Source organism: Suricata suricatta, chromosome 6 (genome assembly GCF_006229205.1).
Source record: "Suricata suricatta isolate VVHF042 chromosome 6, meerkat_22Aug2017_6uvM2_HiC, whole genome shotgun sequence".
NCBI lineage: Eukaryota > Metazoa > Chordata > Mammalia > Carnivora > Herpestidae > Suricata > Suricata suricatta.
This window is the reverse complement of record NC_043705.1, coordinates 35,535,975-35,546,517: the sequence shown is the minus strand read 5'-3', so window position 1 is coordinate 35,546,517 and position 10,543 is coordinate 35,535,975. Positions and strand designations below refer to the sequence as shown.

The 10,543-nt window shown below is 40.3% G+C and overlaps 1 protein-coding gene across 1 annotated transcript in view; it reads left to right on the top strand.

The window, feature by feature from the left end:
* The first annotated feature begins 305 nt into the window (after positions 1-305).
* LARS (leucyl-tRNA synthetase) overlaps positions 306-10,543 on the top strand; it is a 67,977-nt gene continuing 57,739 nt past the window's right edge. Inside the window, exons 1-3 of the mRNA XM_029942188.1 lie at positions 306-483; positions 6,636-6,754; positions 9,870-9,957. Of these exons, the coding sequence (XP_029798048.1) occupies positions 478-483; positions 6,636-6,754; positions 9,870-9,957 (213 nt within the window). The 5' untranslated portion in view covers positions 306-477. The remainder of the gene's footprint in view (positions 484-6,635; positions 6,755-9,869; positions 9,958-10,543) is intronic.

The following is a 10,543-nucleotide window of genomic DNA, read 5'->3' as shown; positions in this document are numbered from 1 at the left end:
TTAAGACTAATAAACCTTGCATCCTGGCATCCTGACAGACACCTAACCCAGCGCCACCAGGTGAAAAGGTTGAAGGCCAGGGAACTGGACCGGAGGCGCGCTCGCGGCAGTCTGCGACCTCGAACGGCCTCATGGACTTTGTAGTTCAACCTGTCCCTGACATCACTACCGGTGTCAAAACCGCGTGACCCAGTGGGTCAATTTCCGTTGGCCTGTTGCTCTATGGGAATTGTAGTCAGTAGGTGACTGCTAAACTTGGGTTCTGGTGGTCTGGAAACTACAATTCCCGGCGGGCTGGGAGATGCACCAGGCGGCAGTTAGCTGTGAGCGGACGATTGCCTCATCGGGTGTAAAGTGTGTGCTTTAGTGTATTGGGAGGCCTGGCTGCCCCCAGACGGAAGGGAAAGGTTGGGATCACTGCTTTGAGAGGATCGTCGAGGTCACTGTCGTGGGTTGCAGAGTTGGCTGGGCGGTGCCATGGCGGTGAGTGCTGGCGGGAACAGAGGCCGCTCAGCCCGGCCTATAACCCGGCTGGTCTGTCTGCTTTTGCCAGAAGCTAGGGGCTCCGTGTGGTTGCCGTTGTCCAGAAGGGGAAAATCCTTTCCTAAAGAAAGGGAATGCCTTGACCCCCACGCTCAAGGAGTGGATGTTGTGAGGATGTGCCTTTTCTTGCTAGCTGTTGAGCCCGGAACTGATATCTTTAACTTTACACACTACTTAATGCCATGTGTTTTAATTTCACCAGTGTCTAAACCCATTTGGAGAGAGAGAAGTAGGTAACTTTGTTCCTCCTTTTAACACAAAAATTATTGAGTGCTTCCTTTTAAAACAGACAAAAATCTCTACATCCATGGTGTTTACGTGTGAGACAGAGAGAGTTACATACTAAAATATTTGATAAAATATATCAGGTGCCAATTAGTGTTGTAGATAAAAATAGAGCAGGAAGGGGAGACTCTTAGGTGTGAGGTGGGGTAGGGTTGGGGTTTTAAAACAGTGATTAAGAAAGGCTTGGCTAAGAAGGTGGCATTGTGGCAAACAGGAGGTAAGGGAGCAAGCCAGGCAGCTCTGTGGAGGAAAAGATTTCTAAGCAGAAGCCACACTAAGTGAAAAGCAGGGAGTGTTGTGTATCCAGTGATACTGGAGTTAATGATAGTGTATGTGATGTACATTGATGGGTGGATGGATGTAAGTCATGGAAGCTGCTGGGTTCAAGAAGGCATGAGAAGAGAGTGACTGGAGATAATGGATAATGAGTGCGGATAACTCTTGAGGTATTTTATAAAGGAGAGCGGAGGATTGGGGTACTAGATGAAGGTCAAAAGAGGATTTTCTTTTCTTATTTTAAAGGTAGAAGAAATCACCAATACTTGTGTGCTCATGGGAATTAGCCCATAGAAAGGAAACATTGATGTGGAAAAGGGATGATTGTTGGGGTGCTGTTCCTGAATAGAACAGAGGGGAAGAAATCAAGTGCATCAGTGGAGGGGTCAAACTGGACCACACACATCTATAGTAACAGGAAAGAAGACAGACTACGTAGATACACAGGCCTGTGGGTAGGTAGATATGATGAAGGAGGCTATGAAAATGTTCTGTTCACTTCTGCGTTCTCATTGAATTAAGAACCAAAACTATGAGCTAGGAATGAGGATGGAAGAGGAAATGTTGGAGGCTTAAGGAGAGAGGAGAAAGTATGAAACAATTGTCTAGGACATTGCTGTCAGTAGAACTTTCTGTATTTGCACTAATTGGGTAGCCACTAGCCACATGTGACTATGGAGCACTTGAAATGTGGCTAGTGCAATTGAAGGACTGATTTTAATATAACTTTAATATTAAGCCATGTGTGGCTAGTGACTACTATATTGAACAACATCCCCATTAAAGTTCGAGAAGCACTAGTCTAGGAGAAGGACTAACTAAGTGGATTTCAGAAATTAGTGTTGCTGGGCATCTCTTGATATTAGTGATGAATTAAAAATTTTTAAACATTTATTTATTTAAAAATTTTTTTTAATGTTTATTTTTGAGAGAGAGACAGAGAGTGAGGAGGTGGGGGCAGAGAGAGAAGGAGACACAGAATCTGAAGCAGGCTCCAGGCTCTGAGCGCTCAGCACAGAGCCCAACACGGGGCTTGAACTCACGGACTGCAAGATCATGACCTGAGCCAAAGTCAGACACTCAACTAACTGAGCCACCCAGGTGCCCCATAACATTTATTTGTTTTTGAGAGAGAGACAGAGTACAGGTGGGGGAGGGGCAGAGAGAGAGAGACTCACACAGAATCTGAAGCAGGCTCCAGGCTCTGAGCTGTCAGCACAGATCCTGATGCAGGGCTTAGACTCACAGACCGTGAGATCATGACCTGAGCCGAAGTCAGCCGCTTCACTGACTGAGTCACCCAGGCGCCCTAAGTGGACATGAATTTAAATTGAGGCCAGTCAGCATGGTTGAGTGCTTATCTCCTGACATTTTGAGCTGTCCAGGTGAAGGGACAGAGCAGGTGGATAGGAGGATGGAGTTGTGCCAGGCAAGAATGGTAAAGGGAAAAGCACAGGATTATACAGATGGGTTTAAGGGATAGAAATGAGGACATGGGGTGGTAGGTGCCTAAGGATGAGTGAAAATAGGCCATGATCAGTAGGACCTAGTGGGGTTGAGGAATTACTGGAGTTGGAATTCTAACGAGTTAGGAACACTAATATCAATAATTAACATTTCTTATGTGTCATGCTTTGTGTTTAGCATTTTATTTGCTTTAACTTAATGAGTCCTTCGCACTAATCTATTTGAGGTAGGCGCTCTTATTTGCAGTTCACAGGTGAAGAACCCCAGGCTTAGAGAGCTTACCTAACAGGTCTGACTTCTCATAACTAGGACAGGATGAAAGACCTCAAAGGGATTGATTCATTTTTCAGTCACTGTGCCATCCTGCTTTCCAGGAAAACACAGGCCTTCTGATTCCTGGCCGAGGGTTTTTTTCTTCTGTTCCACGTTGCTCAGTGCCTCCCCACCAATCCTTCTCCTCCATGATGATGTCCTTAGTTGATGTGGAACTTGCAGGCCTTTCTTTTTTCTTTCTTTCATTCTTTCCTTCTTTCTTTCTTTCTTTCTTTCTTTCTTTCTTTCTTTCTTTCTTTCTTTCTTTCATTGGTGTTAATGGGAATGAGCTTTTCAGTTTGGAAGACTTTAATACATTTTTATTCTTTTTATGTTTTATATAAGGAAACTGGCAATATTTGTGGTAGATCTGATTGTTTTACTTTATTCACTTCTTGGCCTCTGGAAATACACATGTTTTACACTGTCATGTTACTGGGCTGACATTAAAGTTAGTTTCATTGGAAGCATCCAGTAGGAACTCCCTTTAGAAAGACCAGGTAACAATAAAAATAATATAATGTGCTGATTGCTTATTCTGTGCCATGCATTACTGATTAGCATAATTTTTCATCAGAACAACCCTATAAAAGTAGGTGCTGTTATTATCCCCAATTTATTGATGGGGAAAGGCATCAGGTCTACTCAGAGGAAGAATCAAAATTCATTTAGTCCCACTCTGGAGCCCATTCTCTTAATCTTTGTGCTACTCCCAATTATAAACTAATTAGGGAATTTCTTTTGCAAACATCTCCTGCAAAGAAAGTTTTCTCTTGCCAGAGGAAATCTTACCAATAATGAAGTGTTTAAGACAATAAAGGTGATAACATTGATAGGATACTAGTTTTTACTTTATAATTGAATTTATAAATAGCAAACTATACTTTTCTTCAGAGTAGTATTTATTAAAAAATTTTTGGGGGGACGCCTGGGTGGCTCAGTTGGTTTAGTGTCGGACTTCAGCTCTGGTCATGATCTCATGGTTCGTGGGTTCGAGCCCAGCGTTGGGCTCTGTGCTGACAGCTAGCCCAGAGCCTGGAGCCTGCTTCAGATTCTGTATCTCCCTCTCTCTCTGACCCTCCCCTGCTCTTGCTGTCTCTCAAAAATAAATAAAAAATGTTAAAAAAATTAAAAAAAATTTTTAATGTTTATTTTTGAGAGAGGAGCATGCATGTGTGCATGAACAGGGGAGGGGCAGTAAGAGGTGGGCTCAGGACAGAGCCCAGTGCAGTGAGGGGCTTGAACCCACAAACCGTGAGCTCATGGCCTGAGCTGAAGTCAGATGCTTAACAGACTGAGCCACCCAGGCGCTCCTTTGAGATTTTATTTTTAAGCAATCTCTCCACCAATCGCAGGGCTGGAACTCACGACCCCAAGGTCAAGAGTTGCATGCTTCACATTCAATGAGCCAGCCAGATGTCCCCATGACTTTTCAAAGTATGGAATCCTTTCTCATTTCTTTTCTGTCCCTTTGGCAAAGTTCTTCCTTTAATCCTTCATTTTACCTTCTTCTTTTAAGGTGATATTTCATCTTTCTATTGCTTGTCTTTGACTCCTATTTTATTTTTTTATTTTTATTTTTTTAATTTTTTTTTAAAATTATATATTTTTGAGAGAGAGAGACACAGTGTGAGCAGGGGAGGGTCAGAGAGAGAAGGAGTCACAGGATCTGAAGACAAGCTCCAGGCTCTGAGCTAGTGGTCAGCACAGAGCCCGACGTGGGGCTTGAACCCACAAACCGTGAGATCATGACCTGAGCCAAAGTTAGGCGCTTAACCGACTGAGCCATCCAGGTGCCCCTGACTCCTGTTTTAAATGCAGTTGAAAAATAGGAAACCATTCTTTGGTTTAAAACATAGGAAACTGAAAATAGTACAACAGAGCTGACACCTTTTCGTAGATTGCATTAAATCTTAATTTTAATGGTATTGATTATGTAATTATATAATACACAAAGTGTGTTTAAGATAGTTATTGGAGAAATAGTCTTAAGTGTGGGGTTTTTTTGATTGCACAAAATTGCTCTTTGCAAAGTGCTCAAAATTGTGTAATCATTTAAAAAGTAGCTAAGAGTCCAGTATATTAGATTCAAATAGAAAGCTTACTGATTGATTGATTGATTGATTGAGAGTGAGGGGGAGGGAGTGTGAGCCAGGGTGGGCAGAGAGAGAGCTCAAACTCACGAGCTGGGAGATGAGCCGAAGTTGGACGCTCAGCCAGCTGAGCCACCCAGGCGCCCCTAAGTATGTATTTTTAAGTGAACTCTATGCTTAGTGTGGGGTTTGAACTCACGACCCCAAGATCAAGAGTTGAGTGCGCTATCAACTGAACCAGCCAGTCGCCCCAATAGAAAGCATTTTTAAATTGTTAGGTGAAAGGACAGAGAGAGGCACTCTTAAAGGAGACTGAGGTGTAGTCATTAGGTACCTTGGCAAGGTCGCCTTGTGTAGTAGGTTGTGAAAGTATGAGTAGAACGCAGGGGCCCCTGGCTGGCGCAGTGCGTAGAGCATGTGGCTTTTGATCTTGGGGTTGTAAGTTTGAGTCTCAAGTTGGGTGTAGAGACTACTTAAAAAAAATCTTAGAAAAAAAAGGTATGAGTAGAACTCAGACATTTCCTCATTTGAAAATTGGCAATCTGGAAATGTTCGCACATAAGAAGAAAATCTAATTTCAGTTCAAATAACTATACCAGAAAATAAAATTGTAGAGACTAATACTAAATTCCAAAACAGAATTAGATTTGAGTATGGTCCGTTAGTATCCAGCTTTCGTACTTGTCTGTTCCGTAAGTGTTCCATTCCACTCCAGCTTTCACTCACTTGCTTTTAGGCATCTGGTTGTTTTTCACAGTCACACACTGAGAAGGAAGCTCTAACCCTTGTTTCTTCAGAGGTAGAATGATCATGTTTTTTTTTTTTTTGCTTTTGCTTTCATCCACAGATAGCTTATGGAATTATGGCAATGTTGCTGGTACAGCCGATATGTTAGAGACATGCTTGCCTTTCTCTGTTCCATTTAAATTTCATATTAATAGTCTACTAATCTTAGAGAGACGTTCTTCATTTTTCAGTTACCTTGAAAAACACCTGTAGATGACTAACCTTCCATCAGCCTCTTCCCATTGGGTTTCAGCCTCCTTTGATGGCTCATAATTGCAGCTTGGCCATCTTGTACTTTACTTTTTCTTCTCTAAAAAAATTTTTTTTAATGTTTATTTTTGAGAGAGAGAAAGAGAGAGTGAGTGAGCGAGCATGAGCAGGGGAGGGGCAGAGAAAGAGGGAGACACAGAATCCAAAGAAGGCTCCAGGCTCCGAGGTGTCAGCACAGAGCCTGATGTGGGGCTTAACTCATGAATGGTGAGATCATGACTTGAGCCAAAGTCGGACGCCTAACTGATTGAGCCACCCAGGTGCCCCGATCTTGTACTTTTCTAAGTATTCATGCATCTTAACTAAATAGGAACTATTGTAACTAAATAGGAACAGCATGTGTTTTGGTGTCTGATTTAACAAAATTATTTCAAAGCTCTTTATATATTTTAGTAATTCATTAACTAATCCCTTTGATGTTTAAAGTGGACAGACCATGATAATCCTAATTTTTAATCTTGTTTGTTTAAAGTTCACGATGACCGTGGAAAAATTGCCTTTCGGTAAATAGCTTGTTGTGTGTGAACCTATTTTTTTTTCTATTTTTGAAGCAAGACTGTCTAAGTCTAGAATGGATTGTTGTATCTCTTTTGTGTCCATTAGGAAAGAAAAGGAACTGCTAAAGTGGACTTTTTGAAGAAGATTGAGAAAGAAATCCAAGAAAAATGGGATACTGAGAAAGTGTTTGAGGTTAATGCGTCTACTTTAGAGAACCAGACTAGGTGAGTAATGCTTTATGAAGTTCAACACCTTGTGTTCCCCAAACTGTTGGCTACAGAAACACTTTGTGGAAAAGGTAAGGCAGATTGTATTTATAATGTCTGAAATGGGCTGAAGGAGGTAACTTTTTCTTTCTAGATGTAAAGTAGGATTTTCTTTCCAATAGTATTCTTTGTTTTTTTGTTTTTTGTTTTTTTTTTAAGTGAGCTCTCTGCCTAGTGTGGGACTTGAACTCACGACCCTGGGATCAAAAGTTGCCTGCTCTATTGACTGAGCCAGCCTGATGCCCCTCCTAAAGAATTCTTTTTTTTTTTAATGTTTTATTTATTTTTGATACAGAGAAAGACAGACCATGAGAGGGGGAGGGGCAGAGAGAGAAGGAGACATAGAACCAGAAGCAGCCTCCAGGCTCTGAGCTAGCTGTCAACACAGGGCCCCACGTGGGGCTCGAACCCACGAACGTGAGATCTGACCTGAGCTGAAGTCGGAAGCTTAACTGACTGAGCCACCCAGGCGCCCCTCCTAAAGAATTCTTAAAGGACTTTTCTACATAGAGCTTTTTTTTTCTAACTAATATTTTTCATATTTAGACAAAGGAGAATGTTTTTGAAGTTTTGTCTTTCCTGACTGATAAAATCAGATCATTGATTCTATTAGAGATTCATATTATGGTGCTACTTATCCTCCACAGACACAAAGTATTAAATTTTGAAGGGTTTCAGGGGCACCTCGGTGGCTCAGTCGGTTAAGCGTCTGACTTTTGCTCAGGTCATGATTTTGTGGTTCATGAGTTTGAGCCCCACATCGGTCTCTCTGCTATCAGTGTGGAGCCCTCTTCAGATCCTCTGTCTCCCTCTCTCTGCCCCTCCCTTGCTCACTCACGCGTGTTCTCTCACTCTCTCAGAAATAAATAAACACTAAAAAAAAACCCTCAGCTGTTTAAAACACTTTTTTCCAAGGGTTTCCGCATTTGAAGATCTTATTTTATAAATACTGTATTGCTCTGGTGTTAAGCATCAATGATAAGACAAGCCACAGATAATGATATGATACTAGGGAAAAACAAAAACCAAATGGACTGCCCCCGAACAGTACTGTAATAAATGTATGCATCAATTATAAGATACATCTCAATTTCAGATATATTGAAATGTAGAAAAATGTTCTTGTTACAATGACGAAATACATTGACAGTAATTATGATCATAGCTAATCTTGAAAACTTATTGGTCATCATGCAAAGGCTTAGGAAATATGCCATTTTTAATATGTGTATTATCATTTAATCTTTTTAGGAACCCTTTAAGGTTAGCAGTATTTTAATCCCTCTTATTTATTATTTAATAATAACTAATATTTATTAATTATTAATATATTTCCCAGCATTTATCTATTTTTGAATCAGAAGCAGGCTCTAGGCTCTGAGCTGTCAGCACAGAGCCTGACACGGGACTCAACCCCACACACTGAGATCTTGTCTGACCCGAAATCCGATGGTTAAGTGACTGGGCTACCCAGGTGCCCCGATTCATTATTTTATAGGGATTCATTATTTTATAAGGATATTGAGATACAGGCCGGCTAAGTAACCGCTTCAAGGTTGCATGGCTAGGAATTGACAGGGCCTGGAGTACTTTTTAGGACTTTCTGATTTCAAAAGATAATCCTCCTTGCTACTAAGCAACACTGTAGTGGATTTTTTAAATGTTTATTTATTTTTGAGAGGGGGGGGGAGAGCACATGCAGGATCCAAAGCAGACTCTGCGTAGACAGCAGAGAACCCATTGTGGGGGTCCGAGTCATGAACTGCAAGATCACAACCTCACCCGAATTGGGACACTTAAACGACTGAGCCACTCAGATGACTCTGAATTTGGATTTTTTTTTTTATGAAATTAAGACTGTTGGTGTAATATAAAGTCTCTGATATACTTTATAGCTTCTGTTGGTTCTAGAATTTTGGCCAACTTCAGGGAAAGTTATCGAGAGTGAAATGAAAAAGCCGCTTTATTCTGTGAAAGAAAATGAAGTGAAGAGACGTTAACATTGAATGAAAAAAATTTTTTAAAATAATATCTATACCCAATCTGGGGCTTGAAATCACAACCCTAGAGTCGTTTGCACTTGCTTTACCAACTGAGCCAGCCACATGCCCCAGTATATAATTTTTAATGAAGCTCACAGGTGAGCACAAGTGAATGATACGTTGTTTAAGGACACAAATCTAGATACAGACTATTCAAAATTAAGGGGATGACAAAAGTAGATTTCAAGATGTTGGTTATCTCTGCTGGGATGGGGTGAGGAGCACACCTATAGCTTCAGGGGCCCGTCACTTGGATAGTGTGTTTACAGGCATTCATTTTATTGTGCTTTGTAACTTATATAGGTATGTTATACATTTGATTATAAGAAAAGATAATATAAATTAAACTGCATTAGGAAGGTGCTTTTTAACTTAATTTGCCGTGTGTCATGTAATACTGAGGATGTTTTATTTTACCTGATGGCCTTTGAATTGCTTTATATATATATTTAATGAAGGCATATCTCCTTCAATCACAAAAATATTAAATAAATCTGGTTTCCTGAGTATTTAAATTATCTTTACTCAGCATTTTGGCTTAAGTTAGACCTCCAGTATCTGCTACAAGGATGTTTATTTCTTTAATATCTAACTGTAAATATCTTTTTTTCTCTAAATCAGAAGTTTCAATTTCAGAGAGCTTTTAATTTCCAGATTCATATATTTGCTTTTATTTAAAAAATTTTTTGTTAATGTTTAGTTTTGAGAGACAGAGAGACAGAGCATGAGCAGGGGAAGGGCAGAGAGAGAAGGAGACACAGAATCTGAAGCAGGCTCCAGGCTCTGAGCTGTCAGCACAGAGCCCGACAGGGACTCAAACCCTCAAACCATGAGATCATGACCTGAGCCAAAGTCAGACACTTAACTGATTGAGCCACCCAGGCACCTCGTATATTTGCTTTTAAATGTCTTTTAAATAATAAAATTTAAACAACTTGTTTGTAGTTAGCTTTTTCTTCACTCTACCTCCTCATTTTAAAAGGAACTTAACACTTTCTTTTCTGTACTTTCTTTTTCTCATTATTTTGCAGCAAGGACAAGTACTTTGTAACCTTCCCATATCCGTATATGAATGGGCGCCTTCATTTGGGACACACATTTTCTTTATCCAAATGTGAGGTAATGTTTCCTCTGTATTTAACATAATGGAATGGGAAGGTCTTTGATAAATACCATTTTGAAGAAAATGGCATGTATAGAATTTATTTCCTCTTAAGGGAACTTAGGATTCCTTAATTTTAAACATAAATTATATATTTTTACTTATATTAAATATTCCTACTGAATTTGCATATGCAGTGTATATGTGTGCAGGGTTCTAACTATATATGCAAGGTCATAAGTAATTGCTTTTGGTGAAAAGACAGTAAGAAAGAATTTTGGAATGACTTGCTTTATTTATTTATTTACTTTTGAGTGGGGTGGGGAAGGGTGGAGAGAGGGAGACAGAAAATCCCAATTGGGCTCCACATTGTCAGTGCAGAGCCTCTGCTGAGATCATGACCTGAGCTGTAATCAAGAGTTGGACTCTTAACTGACTGAGCCACCCAGGTGCGCCAGGGAATGACTTCCTTCTAAATGAAAAGAGGAAGAGGAAATTTTTTTTGTTTTGGAAGAGGATATTTGAACCCATGATCTTGAATAGTCAACATTCTGTATTCATCTAGCCTTTAAACTTGTAATTTAAATTTAGTTTTCTTTTTGT